This window comes from Cervus canadensis, chromosome 27 (genome assembly GCF_019320065.1).
Source record: "Cervus canadensis isolate Bull #8, Minnesota chromosome 27, ASM1932006v1, whole genome shotgun sequence".
NCBI lineage: Eukaryota > Metazoa > Chordata > Mammalia > Artiodactyla > Cervidae > Cervus > Cervus canadensis.
Window position 1 is genome coordinate 37,602,826 of NC_057412.1, and position 26,480 is coordinate 37,629,305.

General features: G+C 34.6%; 1 protein-coding gene across 1 annotated transcript in view; it reads left to right on the top strand.

The window, feature by feature from the left end:
- The window catches only part of EPHA6 (EPH receptor A6), a 962,333-nt gene that overhangs the window by 390,120 nt on the left and 545,733 nt on the right, over positions 1-26,480 (top strand). Inside the window, exon 5 of the mRNA XM_043449041.1 lies at positions 12,124-12,459. Within this exon, the coding sequence (XP_043304976.1) occupies positions 12,124-12,459 (336 nt within the window). The remainder of the gene's footprint in view (positions 1-12,123; positions 12,460-26,480) is intronic.

Sequence of the window (26,480 nt, forward strand, 5' to 3'; positions counted from 1 at the left end):
CTTCATACCTCAGCCTGCTCATTCACCTCAGCTTATTTCTTTATCATATGTATCCTTATCTACCCATGCTTCCAAGCAAGGGACTCATAACCCTGTCCCTACCCTTGATGTTTCTCAGTAGTCACAAATCTTGTCAGTTTTACTTTTTAGTATTTCTTCTGTCCATTCCTTCATACAAACTCCTAGTCCTTTCCTTTTTGATAAGACCATCAGCTCTCACTTGGGCTAATATAATATTTTGGCAAGTCTCCTTCCTTTGATCTTCTATCCCTCCAAATATTCTAAACTATTCAAAAATATTATTTTTAAATAAAAACAAGATCTTGATTATTTTACTCTTTCCTATGCCTAAAATCTTTCAAAGCCCAGCACCTTTTTGCCAGAATTATAAGAGTCAATCCAAGGGCATCCAAAGTTCAGCCCTGGCCTGTTTTTCCATGTCTAATTTTAACTATACTAGGATTTCTCAACTGGTCCTGATATCCAGTGATAACTTCTAAGTTTGGACATTCTTGATCTTTAAGACATTTGTTGTGTACCTTTTACATGAACTGCAAAGTATGTAGAAGAAATTAGGAATAATAAATTTGAAATGAAATTCTGAAATGTTTTCTCTGTTATCTTAATCTACTTCATAGATTCTTAACTTAATTTCTCAGGTGATTCATTAATGTATGTTCTATGCTTTAAAGGATGAGCCATGGAGGACACTCCATAATATCACATATTGATCAATTAGGGCTGCCTCTTAGGTCATTTTGAAGCACAAGAGACCATGCTGCTTGCCAAGAAGTCTGTTATCAAAATAACTGTCTATAAGGCTTTTCTAGGAGAGAAGGAGAAAATGTTCACTAAGGTTCGAGAAACAAAGGACTGTAACAGTTACTAAGAAAGTGCTTAGTTTTGCTTTTATTTCCAATATTCTGGGAGGTGGGTCATAGAGGATCCTGCTGTGATTTATGTCGGAGAGTGTTTTGCCTATGTTCTCCTCTAGGAGTTTTATGGTTTCTGGTCTTACATTTAGATCTTTAATCCATTTTGAGTTTATTTTTGTGTATGGTGTTAGAAAGTGTTCTAGTTTCATTCTTTTACAAGTGGTTGACCAGTTTTCCCAGCACCACTTGTTAAAGAGGTTGTCTTTTTTCCATTGTATATCCTTGCCTCCTTTGTCAAAGATAAGGTGTCCATAGGTCCGTGGATTTATCTCTGGGCTTTCTATTCTGTTCCATTGATCTATATTTCTGTCTTTGTGCCAGTACCATACTGTCTTGATGACTGTGGCTTTGTAGTAGAGTCTGAAGTCAGGCAGGTTGATTCCTCCAGTTCCATTCTTCTTTCTCAAGATTACTTTGGCTATTCGAGGTTTTTTGTATTTCCATACAAATTGTGAAATTCTTTGGTCTAGTTCTGTGAAAAATACCTTGGTAACTTGATAGGGATTGCATTGAATCTATAGATTGCTTTAGGTAGAATAGCCATTTTGACAATATTGATTCTTCCAATCCATGAACACGGTATGTTTCTCCATCTGTTTGTGTCCTCTTTGATTTCTTTCATCAGTGTTTTATAGTTTTCTATGTATAGGTCTTTTGTTTCTTTAGGTAGATATACTCCTAAGTATTTTATTCTTTTTGTTGCAATGGTGAATGGTATTGTTTCCTTAATTTCTCTTTCTGTTTTTTCATTGTTAGTATATAGGAATGCAAGGGATTTCTGTGTGTTAATTTTATATCCTGCAACTTTACTATATTCATTGATTAGCTCTAGTAATTTTCTGGTAGAGTCTTTAGGGTTTTCTATGTAGAGGATCATGTCATCTGCAAACAGTGAGAGTTTCACTTCTTCTTTTCCTATCTGGATTCCTTTTACTTCTTTTTCTGCTCTGATTGCTGTGGCCAAAACTTCCAACACTATGTTGAATAGTAGTGGTGAGAGTGGGCACCCTTGTCTTGTTCCTGATTTCAGGGGAAATGCTTTCAATTTTTCACCATTGAGGGTGATGCTTGCTGTGGGTTTGTCATATATAGCTTTTATTATGTTGAGGTATGTTCCTTCTATTCCTGCTTTTTGGAGAGTTTTAATCATAAATGAGTGTTGAATTTTGTCAAAGGCTTTCTCTGCATCTATTGAGATAATCATATGGTTTTTATCTTTCAATTTGTTAATGTGGTGTATTACATTGATTGATTTGGGGATATTAAAGAATCCTTGCATTCCTGGGATAAAGCCCACTTGGTCATGGTGTATGATTTTTTTAATATGTTGTTGGATTCTGTTTGCTAGAATTTTGTTAAGGATTTTTGCATCTATGTTCATCAGTGATATTGGCCTGTAGTTTTCTTTTTTTGTGGCATCTTTGTCTGGTTTTGGAATTAGGGTGATGGTGGCCTCATAGAATGAGTTTGGAAGTTTACCTTCTCTGCAATTTTCTGGAAGAGTTTGAGTAAGATAGGTGTTAGCTCTTCTCTAAATTTTTGGTAGAATTCAGCTGTGAAGCCATCTGGTCCTGGGCTTTTGTTTGCTGGAAGATTTTTGATTACAGTTTCGATTTCCTTGCTTGTGATGGGTCTGTTAAGATCTTCTATTTCTTCCTGGTTCAGTTTTGGAAAGTTATACTTTTCTAAGAATTTGTCCATTTCTTCCAAGTTGTCCATTTTATTGGCATAGAGCTGCTGGTAGTAGTCTCTTATGATCCTTTGTATTTCAGTGTTGTCTGTTGTGATCTCTCCATTTTCATTTCTAATTTTGTTAATTTGGTTCTTCTCTCTTTGTTTCTTAATGAGTCTTGCTAATGGTTGTCAATTTTGTTTATTTTTTCAAAAAACCAGCTTTTAGCTTTGTTGATTTTTGCTATGGTCTCTTTAGTTTCTTTTGCATTTATTTCTGCCCTGATTTTTAAGATTTCTTTCCTTCTGCTAACCCTGGGGTTCTTCATTTCTTCCTTCTCTAATTGCTTTAGGTGTAGAGTTAGGTTATTTATTTGGCTTTTTTCTTGTTTCTTGATGTAAGCCTGTAATGCTATGAACCTTCCCCTTAGCACTGCTTTTACAGTGTCCCATAGGTTTTGGGTTGTTGTGTTTTCATTTTCATTCATTTCTATACATATTTTGATTTCTTTTTTGATTTCTTCTATGATTTGTTGGTTATTCAGAAGCGTGTTATTTAGCCTCCATATGTTTGAATTTTTAACAATTTTTTTCCTGCAAAACTAAACAAATGGGACCTAATGAAACTTAAAAGCTTTTGCACTACAAAGGAAACTATAAGTAAGGTGAAAAGACAGCCCTCAGATTGGGAGAAAATAATAGCAAATGCAGAGACAGACAAAGGATTAATCTCAAAAATATACAAGCAACTCCTGCAGCTCAATTCCAGAAAAATAAATGACCCAATCAAAAAATGGGCCAAAGAACTAAACAGACATTTCTCCAAAGAAGACATACAGATGGCTAACAAACACATGAAAAGATGCTCAACATCACTCATTATTAGAGAAATGCAAATCAAAACCACAATGAGGTACCATTACTCGCCAGTCAGGATGGCTGCTATCCAAAAGTCTACAAGCAATAAATGCTGGAGAGGGTGTGGAGAAAAGGGAACCCTCTTACACTGTTGGTGGGAATGCAAACTAGTACAGCCGCTATGGAAAACAGTGTGGAGATTTCTTAAAAAACTGGAAATAGAACTGCCATATGACCCAGCAATCCCACTTCTGGGCATACAGACTGAGGAAACCAGATCTGAAAGAGACACGTGCACCCCAATGTTCATCGCAGCACTGTTTATAATAGCCAGGACATGGAAGCAACCTAGATGCCCATCAGCAGATGAATGGATAAGGAAGCTGTGGTACATATACACCATGGAGTATTACTCAGCCGTTAAAAAGAATTCATTTGAATCAGTCCTAATGAGATGGATGAAACTGGAGCCCATTATACAGAGTGAAGTAAGCCAGAAAGATAAAGAACATTACAGCATACTAACACATATATATGGAATTTAGAAAGATGGTAACGATAACCCTATATGCAAAACAGAAAAAGAGACACAGAAATACAGAACAGACTTTTGAACTCTGTGGGAGAAGGTGAGGGTGGGATGTTTCAAAAGAACAGCATGTATACTATCTATGGTGAAACAGATCACCAGCCCAGGTGGGATGCATGAGACAAGTGCTCGGGCCTGGTGCACTGGGAAGACCCGGAGGAATCGGGTGGAGAGGGAGGTGGGAGGGGGGATCGGGATGGGGAATACGTGTAAATCTATGGCTGATTCATATCAATGTATGACAAAAAAAAAATAAATTATTGAAGATCTCTAAAAAAAAAAAAAAAGAAAGTGCTTGTCGAGCTAGAAGGCAGAGAAAAAGAAAAGACAAAGAAATAAAGTGAGAATCTAATATATGGATGCATAGACAAATGTAATTCCAGTCGTAACATTTTCACTTTGATGTTTCTCATGTGTTTAAATCACAAGGAAGATTTTATTTTAATTACTGAACAGGTGCTGGAAGATTAACACATTCAACAAACATTTGTGCTGCCTACTTAGAGAAGTTCAAAATGTAAAATGTAAGTCTTATATACAGGTACTTCTCATGTACATCATTAAGGATTTCACTTTTCTTGGTCATCTAAATATGTACTCAGGTACCTTGAGTGAAAAACAATTTCTCCCAATTTTTCTCAATATGTAGGCAAACTTCATGTCTTTTTTTTTTTCATTGTATTTCATATACAGTGGCAATGATTGGAATGAAAGTATAAAAGTTGAATTTATTTTTGCTCTAAGATTAACATTGTAAAATATGGCTTCTTTATTTCTGGAATAATTGGCCACTTAAGAAAGTCATTATTTTCTCAACCTTATTTTGAGTAGAACAAATATTGTATTTAGATGCAGCAGGAAAGGTGTGTTCTTCCCCATTTCAGCTGCCCTTCTCAGGTCCCCTACTCTGCGTGAATACAGGATGCTCCAGATACCCCTGCTCTGTTTGATGTCTTTTCTTTTTTATCCAATCTCTTTGTGATTTTCTCTCTCTCCTCCTTCTCCATCTCCCACTCCCTCTCTCTCTTTTTCTGCTAAGGTTCTTTTGTATGGAAAAAACACTCTAGTACCTTGCTTCTCCATCTCACTATTGGAAAACAAAAGCCACAACTGATTGCTTAGGTGGCTGATTGCGAACACAATTGTTGCAGCCATGATTTTGCAGAAGCCAGAAAGAGAGACATTGCAAAGATGTATTTATTACCTCTAGCAGGCTGTACTATATTCTAGACTTGTTCTCATTATAGAAAATAGCTAAATATTTACTTTGTGTATTGCAATGGTATATTTTTAAAATTAAAATGATCCTTATATTCCAGAATAGACAGCTGTATGTAATGAATCTGTTTCCCTAGTACAGATCACTGATGTAAGATGTCACTTGAGCTTTATGAAGTTTCCTAAAACATAAATATTTTAGTTTTTATTTCAGGCAAGATTATTTTTACCAAATTACCTGGGAGAGGTTCCTTCATAGGAAGAGTTATTGAGTGGTTACTCTGCTGATGCTGAAGAATTGAGTTACCACTTGCTGCCAGATCTGCCAGAGCAAATCTATTCTTGGCATCAACAATTGGAACTCAGAGAGGATTGTCCCATTTAATATCATCTACTTGTACACAACAGACCAGTGACCACAAATCATCCATAATTGGAAATAGAACATTCATAATTACCCCTGCAATGTTATACTTTTTGAGAAAGGTTTATTAATATGCTTTAATCTATTTATCATTTAGCTTTTCCCTCCCAAAACATGACATAGGTTAGACTCATCATATTTCTTTTTTTTTTAATTTCTAATGAGTGTTTAATTAAAAATACCCGACTGAAACACAGAAAGGGTTGTATACAGATTTGCAAGATATATTCTTCATGATATTGAGGGAAACTGGATGATTTTTTACTCAAAATACTCAAACTCAGGTTCCTCATGATTTCGTTTGTGTTTTAGTGTACTTTTATTATTATGAATGTGGTCTTGCCCTTTAACTCTTGCGCTGCACAACTATTGCATATTTTGATAATTGTTAGAACTAGTTATTCTATGGGTTTATATCAAATATTCTTTTCTGCATTGATGAAAATAGTTGACAGCTATTTTCTGAAAATTTTCCATGGTAAAATTATGTCCACACTCTATAGAATAGAAATCTAGAGCCACAAATGCTTACTTTTCAAGTTTCAAATATCTCTAAATAATAAAAAGAAGCTTTTTATTCCATCCTAATGAATAGAGATATGGGTGGCTGTCCATTTTGCTGAGTTTTTGTTAGTTAATAAATATTAATATTTATTATTTTATATTTAATGTTTTCATAATATAGACAGTCCTTTCCAATACTTAAGTGATTTTCAAGTAACATATTTCTATCTTGATTTAGCAACACCTTATTCTTGCAAAGATTATAGCCTTGAACACCCTGCTTTCCCAATATTTTTCAAAATTTGCACTGTGTAAAAGACCATTCTTGTAGGGTTGCAGAAAACCGTGCCTTCTATTCATGCCCTTAGTTAAAGAATATGTCACCTTTGTATCGGACTAGACTAGAATGGACTTATATACATGAATATACATATTTCAGTGCAATATATACATTTGGTAAGCATTAATCACCTTTTCTATAAAATCGGGGTATTAATAACTGCCTTACAGGTTGTTTGTTGTGATAATTGAAAGAAATAAATCATGAAATATCAAGTATACTCCTTGGAACAAAGAAAGTGCTAAATAATGCTGTTTTTTTAAAATCATGCCTACATTGTATAAAAGTATTCAGTTCTGCCGGAGGACAGAAGGAAGGTATCACAAAGGGAGTAACACCTAAATCAGAATATGAAGGATGAGTAGGAATTTTCCACAGAGCAAAAAAGATAAAGAAACAATTTGTCCACAGGCCTTGAGATGTGACTAAAAGGAGAAAGAGGCTGAGGGATGGGCCTAGTTGTAAAGACAAATGTAGACGAGGTTGAGAGCTTTAGATTTTATTCTGGAAGTGAATGGTATTTAGACTATTAGAGTTATTTTGTAATTATTTTTATTTCCTTTAACTCTGAGTTTTAGAATTCAGGGAAAATATAACAAGAATTATCTTAAGTTGTTATTTGTAGTATTGGGAAAACATAAGTGATAACAAGTCTTAATTTTAGACATCAATTTAGTTACTGAAGTAAGTGCAATAATATTGAAGAAAATAAGAATATGTAGAATTCAAAGGATTTTAAGTGCACATGTTTCTTATTTTGAGCAATATTTATCTTGAAGATTTAATTTTCTGTTGTTCTTCTATAAATAAATTATTTTTAAACACTTTAAGGAATATTATTAAAAGAAATTTGTTGTAGGAAGGCAATAAATTGCTCTCTATTCTCTGTGTTTTGAAAATTTATATTTGACAGTACTCTCTCAGCAAAACCCAATAAAATGCAGGTATTTTTTCTGTTTATTGATGAATACATCGTGGTAGAGTGAATAAAAAAAACAAACTTAAACATTAAAAAGACTTAGATTATCATCCAGCTCTAATGAATTTTATGACCTTGACATAATTACAAAACTTTCCTGGGCCTCATTTCTTTCTCTGAATAAATTGATTTAATTCTTTCCCTGTGATGAGGTTGAAGTCCCAGTTTCATCGTCTATTTCCAAATATAAAAACATTTTATGAACAAGTCTTATCAATAGAGCAGATAGTAGTTTAGATATGAATACAAATGCAAAATTTTGTTAACAGGGCTCCACTAAGTACCTTTTTCAAAGATTATATAGGAATAATATTACTATAAAGTTAAAATTGATAGTGATAGTGGAAAAAATGAAATGGCTTTTAGAGTTTTAAGTTATGTCTATATGCAGATCTGACAGCTGATATTTTTAGTACATTATGAAAGTCCGGAGACGTACTTTTTCATTTATTCATATAATTTACTCCTTTGCAAAAGCATTTACCAAAACATCTCTAGATGATTCACTATATCTTTAATGTTCTCTGACACAGGTAAACACAGAACTATTTTCTCTCATCCATAAACTCAGATGTGAATATGTTTTTTATTAGGAAACCATATCATTGCATCTTGGTAGTCATTTAATTAGCAGACACATTAAAATTATTGTCAGGTAGTAATTTAAGAATGGGAAAATACAGTTTAATAGGCTGTAGCCCTTCATGATTTGATATCCTCAGTTACTTGAATCAAATTTTCATTGTTCTTAAGGCTAAAAATGTATCTATAAACCACAATTAGCTATAGAGTTAATGGGTGAATTAATAATCACTCTTCAATTAATATGAAAAAGATCACTACTTATTTACAAGTTAATATACTCCCATAATTATAAACATAAAATATGATGTCTACAGCAGTGTATGTAGTAGCTGAAATGTGACCCCTAAGTTTGTTCTTCAATGTCAGCCTTTATTTAAAGAGTGTTCAGCAGAATGCTAGTTTTCCTTCAAATGCTTCTTTGAAAATAATATTTTATAAATAAATGTTTGGGAAATGTTGGATTCAGCAAAGGGAAGGAAATTGTGTTTCTTTTGTGTCAGCATCAATCTGCCAGAGGAATCTTAATTTGAGCACTGAACTCATTTTTTATGTTTTATCTCAAGGGACTAGAGATAATGGGATGCATTTTGAGAAATATAGTTCTGTTTAAAACATTTTGCATAAAGAAAAAATGAAAATGAACTTTAAAGCATTGCAGCCCACTTGGCGTCTGCCACTCTGAGAGGAAGATGGGGGTTGTGAGGCCAGATGCTTTTCTGGGAAGGGGCTGGACAGCCCTGCCGCCACTTCTCATAAGCTTACCATGAGCTCTGTGACTTAACTGTGTAAAGGGGACATCCACAGTGAAGCCAAAGAAGACTGAAACTGTGTTCTTAAACTAACAGAAGTGAGATTGTAGTTTTTATTCAAGTTTACTGCATGATCGTCTTGAAAAACAGCTAGTTGCAAATTAGGATAGTTGTCCTTTTCTTATGAGGTTGGTCCTGAGAGTGCAGTGTGGAGATTGCTTTCTTCCTGTGTGAACTACTTGTTTCCTTTGGAGAAAAAGATCAACAGAAGGAAATCCCTGAGAGTTTTCAATACAGATGTCTCCAAAAGAGTTATTGCTGCCAAGTTTTTTCCCCACAATGTGTCACATAATCTTTGTATAATTTATAAATGATAACAGAGCAATCAGGCCACATTCATAAAAGCCCAGTGACACATAATTTAGTGGAATCTGAGGATTAGAATTAATTGTCTCTCTTTGTTCTAAGTTCTAAATCTTAGTAAATGATTCACTGTATGTCATTACAGCTTAATATTTGCATGAAATCACAGTTTAGCTGGTATAATTTAACGGCAATTAAAAAGCTATTTAATCGTCATGCAAATTGGTATGAGGGCCCTTGAGTAAGAAGGGTGTCTGCCTTTTTAATTTAAGTATCTCTAGGCGGACAGTCATATACTTGCAGACACCCATAACATAATTGATAACATTCTTCCTGATCTTAGAAATGTAAGTGAATATTAATTCATGTTTTCCATTATAAATAAGAGAAAAGAGCAACAATATGAATATGTCATCCAGTAGGAAAACACTATTATGATAATGATAATGAATCTTTATCTCCTAGGCATGAGTCTAGGTTGGAGATTAAAAAAAAAAATTATGCTTATCCCTGTGCTTTAGTTTATAATCCCTTCAATATTTGCCTTTCTGAAAGCAGAAATGTCTGTAACTCCCTGGAACATGAAATGGCATAAAGCAAGGTATACAGAAGCCTTTTAGAAAAACTAACTGTCCCCCATTTCCAGGGCTGGCTTTAGGTGGTGTACATATAGGTGTCTGAGCCATACCCATCAGGTTGCTGATAATAGGATCCAACAAGATGAAAAAGGGAAGCATAACATTTCTTAATATCTCGAACCCGACACCCAATCATATGGATTTAGGAGTGATGTTATGCTTCTCTAACACTGCAACAGATTTTATTACTGAGTCCTCTGTACTCTTTAAGACCACTCCCCACACTGCAGCTGGATTGCTGTTTTTGAAACACATCACTTCTGTACATAGAATCTGTCAGCTTCTTCCCTTTAAATGGAAAAATATATATATGTATATCTACAGACTCATTCCAGTGAGCATAGCATTGTTGCATTAACTGACCCCTTCCTGTTGCTTAAAACTCACTTCTTGTTTACTCCTTCTGCATTCTAGCTACAGTGATCTTCTGTCACTTCCATGCCTGTTTCACAATCTTTTTTGACTGAAGAACCATGCATGTTCTATCTCTAAAATTCTTCCTACCCCTCTCTACATCTTCCACACCATCTGCATGAGACCTTCTCGAAGGTTTCTCAGGTTGGCCCCTGATACTTTTTTTTTAGCTCCATTCCTTTTGATTTCTGTGATTGCACTTATTATAATTTGAATTTTATTCTTCTATTTTTGTGTGTGTGTGTTTGTGTTTATCTAGCCATTCAGCTAAAATGTTAATAGCAAGAAAGCAGAAATAACATTTATCAGCTTTATGCTGTAAGCCCAAGATCTAGCAGAATATCTGGCACACATGGTAGTCACGGAAAACTTATTTAATGAATGAATGACCATGTCTTGAAATCCAAAAGAAGCCTATATGAAAACTTGAATTTATTTCTATGCAGAGAATGTCACAGAGGATTCTTTTCCTCCTTCTAAGCAAATTGCCGAATTTTAAAGAACTGTTTGAATTTCTTAAGACTACCCTTTTAAAATATAGCAGAATATTATTTAATGAGTCATTTATGCAATGAATTATTTTTCAAAGTATCTGTCATAGGCACAGTCTCTTCCAGAAAGATTCTGTGGCATTTCACAATATAGCAAGCAGACAGTGCACTGTCTGGCACCTAGTAGACCTTCAGTTAATAATTGTTCAGTGAATGATATGAAACCAAGGTTTGAAGGACTCATATGAATATACAAGATTATTGACACAATTTTAAGAGAAAAAAATGAATAGTTAAAGATATTAAGTACTCTGTGCAGTGTGATCATATGGAAAAATAATGAGAAAAGAGAGCAGATGCTCATCCACCACTCATGACCAATATGGCTTATGCAGAGTCTTGATGACACATAAGAGGATCTTGGGAGTCTCTTTATAAGCTTTCAAGGGCACATTTACTTATGCTTAGTAAAGTTAATATAAATAAAATCTAGGTACCATATCTTATGTATATCCCCTTTGATCGCTTCCAAATCCACCTGCCAATGTAGGAGACACAAGAGACCTGGGGTCCATCTCTGGATCAGGAAGATCCCCTGGAGAAGGAAATGGCAACTCACTCCAGTATTCTTGCCTGGACAATTCCATGGACAGACGTGACTGGCAGGCTAGAGTCCAGAGGTTGGCAAAGAGTCAGATACAATTGAGCACACTCACACAGCCCTTCCAAATAATGCTTTTGTCCCATGAAATTGACAGGACCTAAAAAAGTATTTATGCCGCCTCCAGTTTCTGTTCCTATTCCCTTCCTCCCAAACTGTGTGTCCACCCTAGATTTATGGCCATTTATTCTCAGCCTGTGAGAAAAGGATTCTTAGATTTTCAAACGAATGAGAGTTTTAGTTATACATCAAGCATAGTTTGAAGACTGAAATACTGAACACAGCAAATTTTATATATGTATGTTATTATTTTTTTTCAAAGTTTTTAAATGATGATGCAATTATTAAGATGTAATTATACAAAGCCATCGTGTAATTTAAAATAATGTTGGGTTATTATATTTTTTCAGTGAACAAATTTAAGAAGTATAATTACTGTATCTTTTGGTGATCTGTGGCTTTTGATGTTAAATACTGAAATTCATATGCCAAAAGTTAATATATAGACCATCTTCACCCCTAAGACTCCACCGTTCCCCAACTTACACAGATATTTTAAACCATTTTTCTTTATGGCTTCCATCAGAAGAAAGAGCTCAGACTGATATAAAAGACCAGCCCATGTTTATTGATGACATTTACAAGTTAGCACTATAGTTCATTGTCCCATACATGTACATTTGTTTTTTAATTGCTTTCTCCAGGGCCGCCTTCAGCTCCTAGGAATGTGGTTTTTAACATCAATGAAACGGCCCTTATTTTGGAATGGAGCCCTCCAAGTGACACAGGAGGGAGAAGAGACCTCACGTACAGTGTGATCTGCAAGAGATGTGGCTTAGACAGCAGCCCGTGTGAGGACTGCGGTGGAGGACTCCGCTTCATCCCGAGACACACTGGCCTGACCAACAGTTCCGTGGTAGTGCTTGACTTCGTGTCCCACGTGAATTACACCTTTGAAATAGAAGCCATGAATGGAGTTTCTGAGTTGAGTTTTTCTCCCAAGCCATTCACAGCTATTACAGTGACCACGGATCAAGATGGTAAGTTCCACCACTGTTCTCTCAAAACAGATCTGTAATTCCATTTTGATGCTTAATATCCCCGGTGGACCTGTATTCACTGGGGTACAGTTGCACACGCTTTGCATTATAGGGGTGATTTACTGATTGTTGTTCTTACTGTTTCCCAAGGTGCAGAAAGGTATTTTTGATATTACTTCTTACTAGTATAGTCAATTAGATACAGTCCTTCTCTTTAATGGCTATGCATTATGTTTTTCATATAATCCTGTGCTGGTATAGCTTAATAAGCAAGTTCATATTATTTATCAACAAACATCAGACATAAGAAAAACGTTACTAAATGAATTAAAATTCAGCTGCCCAACTTATGCAGTCCTCTCTTTTCCATGTCAAATAAGCAAATAGTAAGGATTTATACTAATTATAATTCATATCTATATAATAAAAACAGTGCAGCCAACATGCCTAACCATAATTCACTCTTAAAAGGAACAGCAAATATATCCATTAATGTATCTAAATGTTATTGTTTAGGTGCAGTTTTGTATAAAAAATGATATGTCTTTTTAAAACCTCCAGTTGCTTTCAGCTAAGTGGCCCCTTTTAACACTATAGATTTTTACTGCAATGTAGTCAGGCATGAAGAGTCCTATGCTGTTTATAAGAATGTATTCTCTTTAATCCCCCCATTATGTAATTTTTCACAAAGCATGATACCAGGAAAACTTGAGATTTAAAAACTCCCTTTGAGAAGCATTCATAAATTATGTTGTTACGGAAAGGATTATCTTATAGCAAAAAGTATTGTTTTATGTGAACACATATAGATGAGAATAATTTACACAGATAAAACTATTCTTTTACACTATATTTATTTGCTGAGTCTGCTATAACAAATGCCACAGACTAGGTGGCATAATTATAGTGCGACATCAAAACCAGGACATTGACATTTGGAAAATCCACAGGGTTCATGTGGCTGTGAAGGAGTATCAAGAGTGAGCCTTGCAGTGATAATGGTGGTAGTTACATGAAGTTAGATATATGATAAATTGCAAAGAGTTACACTCAACGCATATACATGTGCACACGCACACACACACACACACACACATGAGCCCTGTGGATTTTCCAAATGTCAATTTCCTGGTTTTGATATTGCACTATAGTTATGCAAGTAGTTAACATTGGGGGAAGTTGGGTAAAGTATATGTGGGAAGTTGCTGTACACTTTATTTTTTGGTAAGTTTCTATGACTCTGTCATTGTTGCAAAATAAGAAGCAAAAAGAAAAACACTGCTAAACCTGTAAAAAAATACAGGAAGAAAACTTTAGCATTCTAAAAACATATTTGAAATGGATTTGACTATTCAAACTAATATACATGAGTTCACTTTACTGATGCTCTTCAGAAATACATGTAATACATAAAGCAAACAAATAGTACTGTAAAATCACCTTTTTTATATTTACTATATAATGTTCCCCTTCATTTAATAAATTGTTCTACATCATAGAATTTGCTTTTTGGTTGTTAAAAATGGAATTCCTGTTTTCCTTTTTTTGTTCTTTCCCATAGTATCAACAGAATCTTGTCAGATGTGTCTTCAGGATAAAACAGATTTAGATCTTCTGTTTTGCTCTGCACTAGCAGATTATTTCTAAGCCTTTTTTCTGCTACCTGATTAAAAATAACCCAATACAACTGTTCTAACTATAAGGTATAAATAATTAAGTTTGAGAATAAAAACAATATATCACTTTAAATCAAATATGTTTGTAAATATGTTTATATAATTTTATACATTATACATACATATAATAGTCTTTTGTTCTAGTATTAGAAGAGAGTTCATATGGACTATTTTTCTAATGTAGCAGAAGGCAGGGTAAAATCTATTTCTCACTTTGAAAATGATAGAATTCATTAAAACTGTATTGCTATAAGGACAGAAATTATATTAGTCATGGAACAAGATGTAATATCCATATATTGAAACTAAACTTTCTGGAAGAGGATAGTAAATATTATTAAACAATCCTCCCAATAAATGTATCTTTGAGAAGACTATTGAGAAACATTTATTAGTCATGAAATTCTACTTTGTTTTAGATATGTTTTAATGAAAAATCAAAATATATTTAAATTTTGTTTGAAAAGTACATCAAGGTCCACATATATACTTTATAAAATATTATTGCCAGTTTTATTTATATGAACCACTATATCCATATCATAATTTTAAGAGACAAAAAGAAGGCCTTCTTTTCTTGTGTCTGAAATTCTGATGTTTGAAAGCCACATCTTTAAAAATGCAAATACTCTAGTCAAGAGTAGCATTATGAAATAATTCAGTCTGTGCCTGTATCAGTTACTCTTCATATCAGAAAGGGTCAGATCCTAGTGTTGGAGTAAAAAGGAGCCTATGGAAACTGGAAAGTCCCACAACCAAACTTGAGCTGTCATCATTGTGTGCCAGCCTTGATAAGACAACAGTGTACTATTGCAAATAGAGGGAGGGACGTCCCATCATTCTACTTGGGTACCTTTGGAAATTTTCTTTGAAGCAACTCAAGAGGTGCTGCACAAAGTTACAGGATAGCACATTACAATTTTACTCAACTGAGGAGACCACAGTAAATTCTTTGTCTCATTACTCATAAGTTACACATCATTGTTTTCACACCATAGAAAAATGATAGAGCTATTCATAAGTCTTTAATTTATTCAGTATATGTACAGTGGTGAGAAAGCTCTTATGAATTTTACGTCCTGGCAGGGAGGTAGATAATAAATAATTTGACAAATGCATAATTAGTACTGTGATAAATTCCACCAAGGAGAACATCAGGTTCTCTGAAAGCATGTATTCCTCAGGTCTGGAGGATAAGGTCTGGTCTTCCTGAGGAAAGAGTGTTAAGTTCTGTTGTGAAAGATGAGTGGGATGTGCATAAGCCAGATGAAGCCCGGAGAAGGGAAAGAATACTGAGTAGAAGGAACCAAGTGAAGATTCAGCAATTGAGGAATTAAGCCCTGAGGGCTAATATACCCAAGGAGGTCGATGACATTGCTATGTTGCAGAAGTACAATAGGACCTGGGGATGGAACTGAACACTTAACCTAAGATTTGGAGAAATAGGTTTGAGTCTACATAATAGCCAAGACAACTTAGGGGAACAGCCATTTAGCAGAAGTTACTAATACATCCTCAGGGCCACAGGTTGGGTAAAAGAAAATCAACAGAATAATAATGCTGTACACGAGTTGAGTTAGTACAATTAGGAAATAAAATGAAACAGACTGAAAAATATAGACAGTTGCATTAATTATGTTTTTACTACTCTATGCGTACAATGTAGAACATGAGGATAAAGAGGAAATTTGCATCAAATAGCCTTTTCTTTCATGTAGTTAATTGTTCTTAGTCTGTTAGTCATTGTCCAACTCTGTGCTACCCCATGGACTGTAACCTGCCAGGCTCCTCTGTCCATGGAATTCTCCAGGCAAGAATACCGGAGTGGGTTGCCATTTCCTCCTCCAGGGGATCTTCCCAACCCAGGGATCAAACCTGTATCTTCTATGTCTCCTGCATTGCAGGCAGATTCTTCACCTGCTGAGCCATCAGGGAAGCCCATGGTTAATTTTATATATATATATACACATATATATATATATATATTCTCATACTTAAGAAATATTGAGGAAACCATATTAAACAAGCTTTACTTAATTGTTTACTGTTTACAATTAAAGAAATGTAAAAAAAAAAAAAATTCCCAAATTACTTAGAACTACTTTAGCTGTAGTTAGGAGAAACGTTCCTTGATTATACTGATTCTAGTTGGATAAATAAGATTATAGATTTAAGACTATGACTCTCATAATTAGAAATCTTAGCAGTAAACCTTAATTAACTGACTTCTACAATCCCTAAAAGCTATATTTGCAGCCTTCTATTTTCATAGTCTATTTAAATGGTCTTTAAAGGAGGTTCATTGAGAAAGCAAAACAAGAAGGCAACACTTAGAAAACATTTGACTTTAATCATCAGTGCATGATGGAAAAACAAAGATGTGTGATTTAGTAAAAGCAATTATTCAGGTCATAGACAGTAAAGGGCAATGTTAATCATGTATAGTCAGCCTGAAACAAATTGTGTTTGTAGATACCCTGACATGTGCAAAAACCTTAAGGGATCATGTTCAAAGTGAAAGACATGCTAAATTACAAACCAGTTCTGCTGGTATTTGCTAAAGGGTCTTTACAGCAGTTATTGTCAGAAGCAGTTTTTCCAACCATCTGACTTCTTAAAATGTATATTTAACACTCCTATCTCTGCCATTGGGTGACTATTCTATATAGGTCTTGCTTTAGGCTTACATTTTGTTTGCAGATTCATATATGTGCTCAGGCAGGAATAATTAATTGAACTGACATTGAAAATAGATTCAAATCAACATAAGTCTCCATATATTTATGAACTTGAGATATCTATTTGATTTACAGTTCATTGCATCCTGAAAATATAATCTATTTCAAATAGCAACCTTTTGCACATTGTTAGAGTAGGTAATTAGGGACATTGAAAACATTCATTCATCTTTATATCTGTATTTTAATTTATTTATGTCTGAATATTCCTCCTAATCCTCACTATGTTTTCAAAATTCTTGACAGTGAATATTTTTTTATAAACTCTGTGCTGCTGCTGCTGCTAAGTCGCTTCTGTTGTGTCCGACTCTCTGTGACCCCATAGATGGCAGCCCACCAGGCTCCTCTGTCCCTGGGATTCTCCAGGCAAGAATACTGGAGTGGGTTGCCATTTCCTTCTCCAATGCATGCATGCATGCTAAGTCATTTCAGTCGTGTCTGACTCTGTGTGACCCTATGGACAGCAGCCCACCAGGCTCCTCTGTCCACGGGATTCTCTAGGCAAGAATACTGGAGTGGGTTGCCATTTCCTTCTCCAAAACTCTGTGCAAGTTTATTCAAAGCAAAAGAAATCAGTATAAAAGTATAAATGCTTACTAAAGGTACACTGAATATAAGATAGTGGCATAAGTTAAAAAATAATAAAAGCAATAACCATAATTTAAGCTGAGTAATACTATCATATTGTATTTTTCATATTTCCTGAACAAAGGAAAATCACATATTCAAAAGCCATAGACACTTTATATTGATGGATAAAATTTTCCTATTTCTTAAGAAAAGTATTCTTCTTCTGAGAAGTATACTGAGTATTTTATGCAGGGAAGGTAATTGAAATGTCAGTCTCATTAATCATAACTAAGTAACTTTATGGTCCAGCCAAATATTGAAATTGACAGAGTCCAGGTGATTGTAAACTTTGTGTTTAGTCCTGGGAAGCATCCAATTGCTTTCAAGTCTAGTGTCTTTTTGGCATTCATCTTAGACCTTTGCAATGAGTTTCCTGAAGTTGGTAAGTGGCTCAGCTCTCAGTCAACAAGTTTAGAAAATGAATTGATTCCAATCATTTGTGAATAATACACATATGCACCTCTCTAACTGGATCATAATCATATTTTATATGTCATAGTTTGACCAATATATATGCACCTTGAGAATGAGTATGATGTGTTATTTGCCTAAGCCTATGCTCAATCTCTAAGCTTCCATAGTGGGTCAGATGGTAAAATGTCTGCGTGCAATGCAGGAGACTCGGGTTTGATCTCTGGGTCAGGGTAGATCCTCTGGAGAAGGGAATGGCAACCCACTCCAGCATTCTTGACTGGAAAATTCCATCAACAGAGAACCTGGTGGGCTACAGTTCATGGGGTCACAAAGAGTTAGACACAACTGAGCGACTAACACACACTTTCATCCTCAATCTACGTTGTTAATAACCTAATAGATCTCAGTTAACTGCATTAACAGAAATTAGAGATGGTTTCAGTTAGTTTATTTTTTCATTCACTCAAAAATATTTCTTGAGTATTTACTATCTGCCAGAAACTCTTCAATATGCTGAAGATATAGCAATAAAGGACCAATACAAACTGCTAACAGTGTCCCTTTGTTCAGAACATATTTTAGTGTCAAGTCATGATACATCCCATGAAGAAAAACTAAATAGACTAAGAGATTTGGAGGTGATGGGAGAGGGACATTTTACATAGGGAAACCAAAAACACCTCTCTTGATATCGTAATATCCAGCAGATCATGAGTTGAAGGAGAAAGCCTGAATATAAAAGACTATTCCAGGCAGTGTGAAATAAAAGGGCAAAGCCTTAAATGTAACCAGGAATTTGCCTCAAAAGTTACTAGAAAGTATTGTTAGACATGTATTCATTAGCATATATTGAATTTCTTGCTTACTAAGCCTTCTGGTGCTGTTCTTAGAATTTTTAACAAAAAGTTTTTATCAACACTAAACCATCCTTTAATAGCAATAATGGGTCTTTTTGGGGATTGTACATTGCTAGAGAAATATGCTTAATCCTAAACTTGATTTTAAACGGTTGACTTTTAGAGTCATCAAGTTTCTCTAAGAAATTCTTACTTGTGCAGTTTTTCAGAAAGGTGACTAAATGTTTTCTTTAGCATAAAATAATAAGATCTTATTGCTATGTTGATACCACTAATACCAAATTAACCATTTTAATGACATTTCTCCATATAAATTGAAAAAATAGTAATAGAACTTAAGTAAAATATTTTAAATCCTATAAAAATAAACCTGATTAGCAGTGAAGATAAGTGCAATCTGATCACATTTTGCATAATCTATGACTGTCATGTGATATAAGGCTCTACTTTATGGTTGAGCAAATATCCCACACATTGCTCATTTTCAGTGCAATTCTTTGTTTTACAAAGGGCACCAATTTAACTCCATTAACTCAACTGCCTGCATAACAGATTGACTGATTTGGATAACTGAATTATTGATCCAAATGTGGTTACTCTTTAAAAAGTAGATTTTCGTTTGGGGGAAGGGATATTTTCTAAAAGTCCTTTTTACTTCAAAGTAAATATTAATAAATATTTTTTAAAAATAATGTGTAAAAGTGAAACTAAAAGACTTTCAAGTTTGATAGATTATTCTGACAAATTATTTAAAATGTGAAGTGTCTTATATTTAATAAATAGTTTGTAAAGGTTAAAAACTAATTGCTGACCTTTTAATCACACTGAAATTCCATATAACATGTTTAAGTAGCTTTTTTTTTCTTCCATGTATTCCTCAGCACTTTTCTATTTGGTTTGGATTCTAAAACAGTCAGTTCCAGCTACATAACTTGTGATGCCCAGTGAAAAATGAAACTGCAGGACCCTTTGTTCAAAAAGCAGGAAAAAAAGGGCCATTAAAGGTACTAAAATACAAAGCTTTTTCCTTCTGCAATTTCTCTCTCTCTCTCAACTTGTCATGGTACTTTTTTATTTGCCATTTACTGTCCTTCTAAGTAAAGAAAAAGTAAATTTCAAATTACTAGCGTAAACTTTACCATTCATCTTTATATTGCTCAATGCTACTTTTAAATGGAAAGATAAGAACATTTAACTCATGTGACGTCAGAGTACAGTACAGTTTTTTTCCTACAGTCCTGCCCCACTGGGGGTGCTGGGGGTATCTCCAGCCCCCAAGGGTATTTCAAGCAGACCAGAACAGACAAATACAAGACAGACTCAAAATCTTGGAAAGAGGAAGGAAGGGCGTCCCCAGGCACCAATCCAGTCCAGACACCCTCCCTCTGCACAGGGACAGTTGTAGGGAGGTTGATGACACCTCCAGATCCCCAGGGCTTCCCTACCCACAGTGGGAGAACTCAAGGGTCTTTAAACCTCCTTGCCAGAAACTGTTGGCTGCCTGCATGGGATGAATGAGAAAGCCGGGGCATCAAGCTCCCAGTTTGTCCCATCAGACTTTGCTTACAAAATATGGGTTAAAGATAAAATTATTAAGAATTTCAAGATGGCAGTAGCTAAGCATTATACTCTAAGCAGGATTATAGAACCATGCAGCTGAGAAAGTCAAGCAGACTCTTGAAATCTGTCCTGAAGTCATTTTACAAAATAGTGATGTCGTTGTTTTTCCCATTTACCTCTATATGTTAGTCAGAAAACAACTGCGCTCAGTAACTATGATGTGCCAGGTACTGTGCTGTGTGCCATGGAGCGAAAAACAAGCACACGTTAGAGTGTTTGAGAGGTGTCTGCTACAGAGCAGTCAACAGTCTTTCATTCCTTAAAATTCTTTATAGCTTAGCTAAAAAAAAAAAGAAAGAATAAATTAAGCATATATCTGATTCAATATACATTTTTGAATTCTGAGTGCCTAAAATTTTACTTAGCATGCAAGTCCTTAAAATATGTATAAAGTAATAAATGATTAAATAGTGATGTGATAGGTGGTAAATGTTGACATTTCGTTTTTCTATTTCTATGAAAGAGAGACTAGATGTTTGACCATATATTTATTCTGTCATACAGTAAGCAAAGCTTTTAGTTATAAAAGATGAAACACACAAAAAAAGTTGAAAGATAGCTCCATAATTTGCCTGAAAGCATTCTTATTATTTTGCAATTCTAATAGACCTAAAGATAAATTCCATAGATCTATATTGTTGTACTGAATCACTTCTAAAGTGTACCCTAAGGCAAAAAAGTACTTTTTTCCTTCAAAATAATTATAGCTTGGCTCATGGAATTACTCGTATTCATTTTTTTCAAATTCTTATCCACCTTATATATTTCTTAAGGAGTCTCTCATTAAAGCAAATAAATAATATTCCAAGGATAATAAATACATCTATAATATGTGGGTACACATATCCTTTTCATTCCGTTTTGTTTTGTCTTTAAAAAGCTTACTTTACTCTTCTGCTGAATCGCTAAATCTCTAAGATGTGATTACCCTTTGCTTTGTAAATCCTGTGCAAACTGATGTCCTCTCTTGACTTCCTGTTTCAAGGCTTCTTTATATAAATAGTGAATAATTGGCTACTTTCTATGAGTTTGAATTATATTTTGATAGGCTTGATATTTATGTCCTATCTTATAATTTTATATTTTAAAGTTTTTTTATTACTTTTCTTCAAGATAAGCATGCTGGTCAGTTGTAGATATGATTTGAGTATTTAGATTCCTAGAAATTGGGACTAGGTTCCTCTTTCTGTTGTTATAAGAAATGTGCTGAACAGTTTTGAATATTTAAAATGTTCAAGGTCAGTTTTTATTTAGCTGTTTTTCAAACTGTGAGATACTTGTATTAAGAGTAGAACAATTAAACTCTATTTGAAATGCTACTTAATTATATTTTTAAATTTAAAGATAACTGACATGTAAAATTATGTCCTAAAATATTTTCTACCATCTGAATTTTATTACCCTAACTGCTGCCAGCTCAATTATATACTTATAAGGTGACAATTTTCATATGCCTTAAAGAATCTCAAGAGAATGTATACTTCAGCTACAAGTCTTCAATCAAGATGCACTTATAAATGTTATAACACATAGATAAATGTATTTTATGTTACAAATAAATGTCACTTTTATCCCATTTCAAATATATCTAAGAAATAATTCCAATTTTCTTGTATATTTTAACTGACTCTTTTAGGATGGTCTTCTTAGTGTATGCATGCTAAGTTGCTTCAGTCTGTCCTACTCTTTTGTGGCCCCCTGGACTGCAGCCCTCCAGGCTCCCCTGTCCATGGGATTCTCCAGGCAAGAATACTAGAGTAGGTTGCCATGCCTTCTCCCAGGAGATCTTCCCGATCCAGGGATCTGAACCCTCATCTCTTACGTCTCCTACATTGCCATGTGAGATCTTTACCATTGGCATCACCTGGGAAGCCTGTCTCCCATGTATTTTGCCTAAAATCTTCCCTCTGCCTATTAGCTGATTTAAGAAGAAAATACAAAAAGATAAATTGCACTTCAAGAGCTAGATGGTCTCTTGCTCTGCATCATAACTCTTTGAGATAGGAAACCATCAGTAAAACATTCTAGTTAGATTACTTCAACTTAGTTATTTATTGAAGATTTTAAAAAATTTTATATAATGTAATTTTTACTCTAATTTTCCCAATAAAAAAGGAATTCATAATGGTATGTGAAATGCAAGAAGTAATCTAAACGCATTAAATTATGATAGACCTTTTTTTAATGATACATCCTTGATATGTCCACTTTCTTTACATATGAAGAATTAGATAAAGTTTCAATGATCTTTTAAGGCAAACTCATCATTTTTCTACTATGATCTAGAACTGTCATTCTCTAAGCTCTTCTCTACAAATGTCCCAAATTTTCATTTCTGTTACTAATTTAAAATTTATTTTCAGCTTCCATAGTTTTATTTTTCCTCCTTTGTGGTAGCTCACAGTTTCAGAGATGGGAATGAAGTCCTATGTTTGCCTTCATGTAACTTTTAAGTCCGTTGTAGCTTGTCATGGTATCAGAGGCACCAGAGGTAGAGTATGGGAAGAGTTACCCTAATAGGAACTTGATTTTGTAGGGAAAATTACAGTGTAATTTTATAATATATGTATAGTATGTGCAATGCTATATATTAATATGTACAGTTCAGTTCAGTCGCTCAGCTATGTCTGACTTTTGTGACCCCATGAATCGCAGAACACCAGGCCTCCCTGTCCATCACAACTCCTGGAGTTTACCCAAACCCAAGTCCATCGAGTCGGTGATGCCATCCAGCCATCTCATCCTCTGTCGTCCCCTTCTCCTCCTGCCCCCAATCCCTCCCAGCATCAGGGTCTTTTCCAATGAGTCAACTCTTGACATGAGGTGGCCAAAGTATTGGAGTTTTAGCTTCAACATCAGTCCTTCCAATGAACACCCAGAACTGATCTCCTTTAGGATGGACTGGTTGGATCTCCTTGCAGTCCAAGGGACTCTCAAGAGTCTTCTCCAGCACCACACTTCAAAAGCATCAATTCTTTGGCACTCAGCTTTCTTTAGGGTCCAACTCTCACATCCATACATGACCACTGGAAAAACCATAGCCTTGACTAGACGGACCTTTGTTGCCAAAGTAATGTCTCTGCTTTTAAATATACTATCCAGGATGGTCACAACTTTCCTTCCAAGGAGTAAGCATCTTTTAATTTCATGGCTGCAATCACCATCTACAGTGATTTTGGAGCCCCAAAAAATAAAGTCTGACACTGTTTCCACTGTTTCCCCATCTATTTCCCATGAAGTGATAGGACCAGATGCCATGATCTTAGTTTTCTGAATGTTAAGCTTTAAGCCAACTTTTTCACTCTCCTCCTTCACTTTCATCAAGAGGCTAAACTAAAAAGGTTCCTCTTCACTTTCTGCCATAAGGGTAGTGTCATCTGAATATCTGAGGTTATTGATATTTCTCCCAGCAATCTTGATTACAGCTGTGCTTCTTCCAGCCCAGCGTTTCTCATGATATACTCTGCATATAAGTTAAATAAGCAGGGTGACAATATACAGCCTTGATGTACTTCTTCTCCTATTTGGAACCAGTCTGTTGTTCCATGTCCAGTTCTAACTGTTGCTTCCTGACCTGCATACAGGTTTCTCAAGAGGCAGGTCAGGTGGTCTGGTATTCCCATCTCCTTTAGAATTTTCCACAGTTTGTTGTGGTACACACATTCAAAGGCTTTGGCATAGTCAACAAAGCAGAAATAGATGTTTTTCTGGAACTCTCTTGCTTTTTGGATGATCCAGCGGATGTTGGCAATTTGATCTCTGGTTCCTCTGCCTTTTCTAAAACCAGCTTGAACATCTGGAAGTTCTCTAGAGTCTTCTCTTGTATTGTTGGAAAAGGGTGTTTGCTATGACCATTACGTTCTCTTGACAAAACTTATATAATATAATGATAACAATTTTAAAGGTTATTATGCTCCATTTATGGTTATGGTAAAATATACTGGTATGGTATTATATGGTAAAATATACTGGGTATATCCCCTGTGCTTATCCATGTAGCTTTTTTATGCATAACAGTTCATACCTTTTAATCTCCTACCCTTATATTGCTCCTCCCCACAAGTCTCCTCCCCATTGGTAACCACTAATTTGTTCTCTATTAGTCTATTTCTTTTTGTTATATTCATTAGTCGTGATTTTTTAGATTCTACATGTATCATCATGTAGAATCAGTCATGTCAACTCTTTGTGATCCCATGAACAGTAGCTCACCAGGCTCCTCTGTCAATGGAATTTTCTAGGGAAGAATACTGGAATGGGTAGCAAGTTCTCCAAAGAATATTCCTGACCCAGGGATCGAACCCAGGTCTCTTACATTGCAGGCAGATACTTCATCGTATTTATCTTTGTGTTTATCTTTGTCTGACATTTCTGTTACCGTAATATCCTCCAAGTCCATCCATGCTTTTGCAAATGGCAAAATTTTGTTTAGGTTGCCTCTATACCTTGGCAGCTATAAATAGCTCTGTTCTGAACATTGGGATGCATGTAAATTTCCAATTTAGTGTTTCTGTTTCTTTTTACCTGTGATTGGAATCGCTGGGTCATATGGTAGATCTATTTTTACTTTTTTGAGAAACCTCCATGTTGTTTTCTACAGTGGCTGCACTTATTTACATTCCCCCTAGCAGCGTATAAGTGTTCCGTTTTCTCCGTATCATCACCGACATTTTGTATTTGTGTTCTTTTTGATGATAGTGATTGACAGGTATGAGATGATAGCTCATTCTGGTTTTAATTTTCAATACCCTGATGATTTGTGACATTGAGCATCTTTTCATGTGCCCATTAGTAATCTGCGTATCCTATTATGGAATCTGTCTATTCAAGTCTTCTGCTCATTTTTTTAATCAAGTTGTTTATTTGTTTATATTTTGATGTTGATTTATGTGAGCTGTTTGTGTATTTTTGGATATTAACTTATAACTAATTTTAAGGTCAAAAGACACAAAAATCATTTTTACTTAATTATTTGAAAACTAGGAAGACTACATATGTTTGGAATTTAAAGAAACCAAGCAAAAACTCACATTCTATAAACTTAGCACATAAACATGGCATACAGGTTATATTTCTGAGTTGGATCTTGCATAAAATCCTTTATTTTCATATTTTCATTTTCAAGAACTAATTACTTTTCTTGTGATTTAATTTCATCACTGAAATTTTCCTTAATTTCCTCTGTAAAAATTTTTCTTAGATTGTGTGGTATCAAGTTTTCATAATACTATCTATAGGTCACCACGTTGTACTTATATATCAAAAATATCTGTTTCTAGATAATGAAGGTTTTATATAAATGAAAAATGTCATGCTGTTCCATTTGTATATGGCTTTTTCTTTAAAATGATTCTCATTCAGGGATACTCCTTAAAACAGAAGTATATTTAATCAAAATCAACAAATGACTAATTAGCTCATATTTTAGGAATTAATTTATATTTCCATGGAGAAGATAGAAACAGTTTCTGGTTAAAGGAACAAAAGCTCCTTGAATAAAAGTTCTTAATATACAGAGGGATTTAATTTAGGATAAAGAACACGTCTAAGATCAATAGGAAAATTATAAATCACTGAATAAAATCTTTTGAGGGAAAATTATTATTTAAAATATTTAAAGTTAATTTTCAACTAAGAAAATACCCTGAAATAAATCTCAAGTTATTAACCAGGTAAATACAAGCATAACATCTTAAGAAAAAATAAGTATGGATAAATAAATAGAGAAGTGTATAAAAATAAATTACAAAGCAAATGACAGATGAGTTTAATAGAAATTTCATATATCAAAATCTTTATAAATAAAATGAAAAATAGTAGCAAGCTGGGTAAGATACATATGATGAATTAAAATGGTAAAATATTTGTCAGTCACTCAGTCATGTTCAGCTCTTTGTGACCCTATGGCCTGTAGCCCACCAGTCTCCTCTGTCCATGAACTTTTCTAGGGAAGAATACTGGAGTGAGTAGCAAGTTCTCCAGGGGATCTTCCTGACCCAGGGATCAAACCCAGGTCTCTTACATTGCAGGCAGATACTTTATTGTCTGAGCCACCAGGGAAGCCCGTGTGAAGAACAGAACATGGT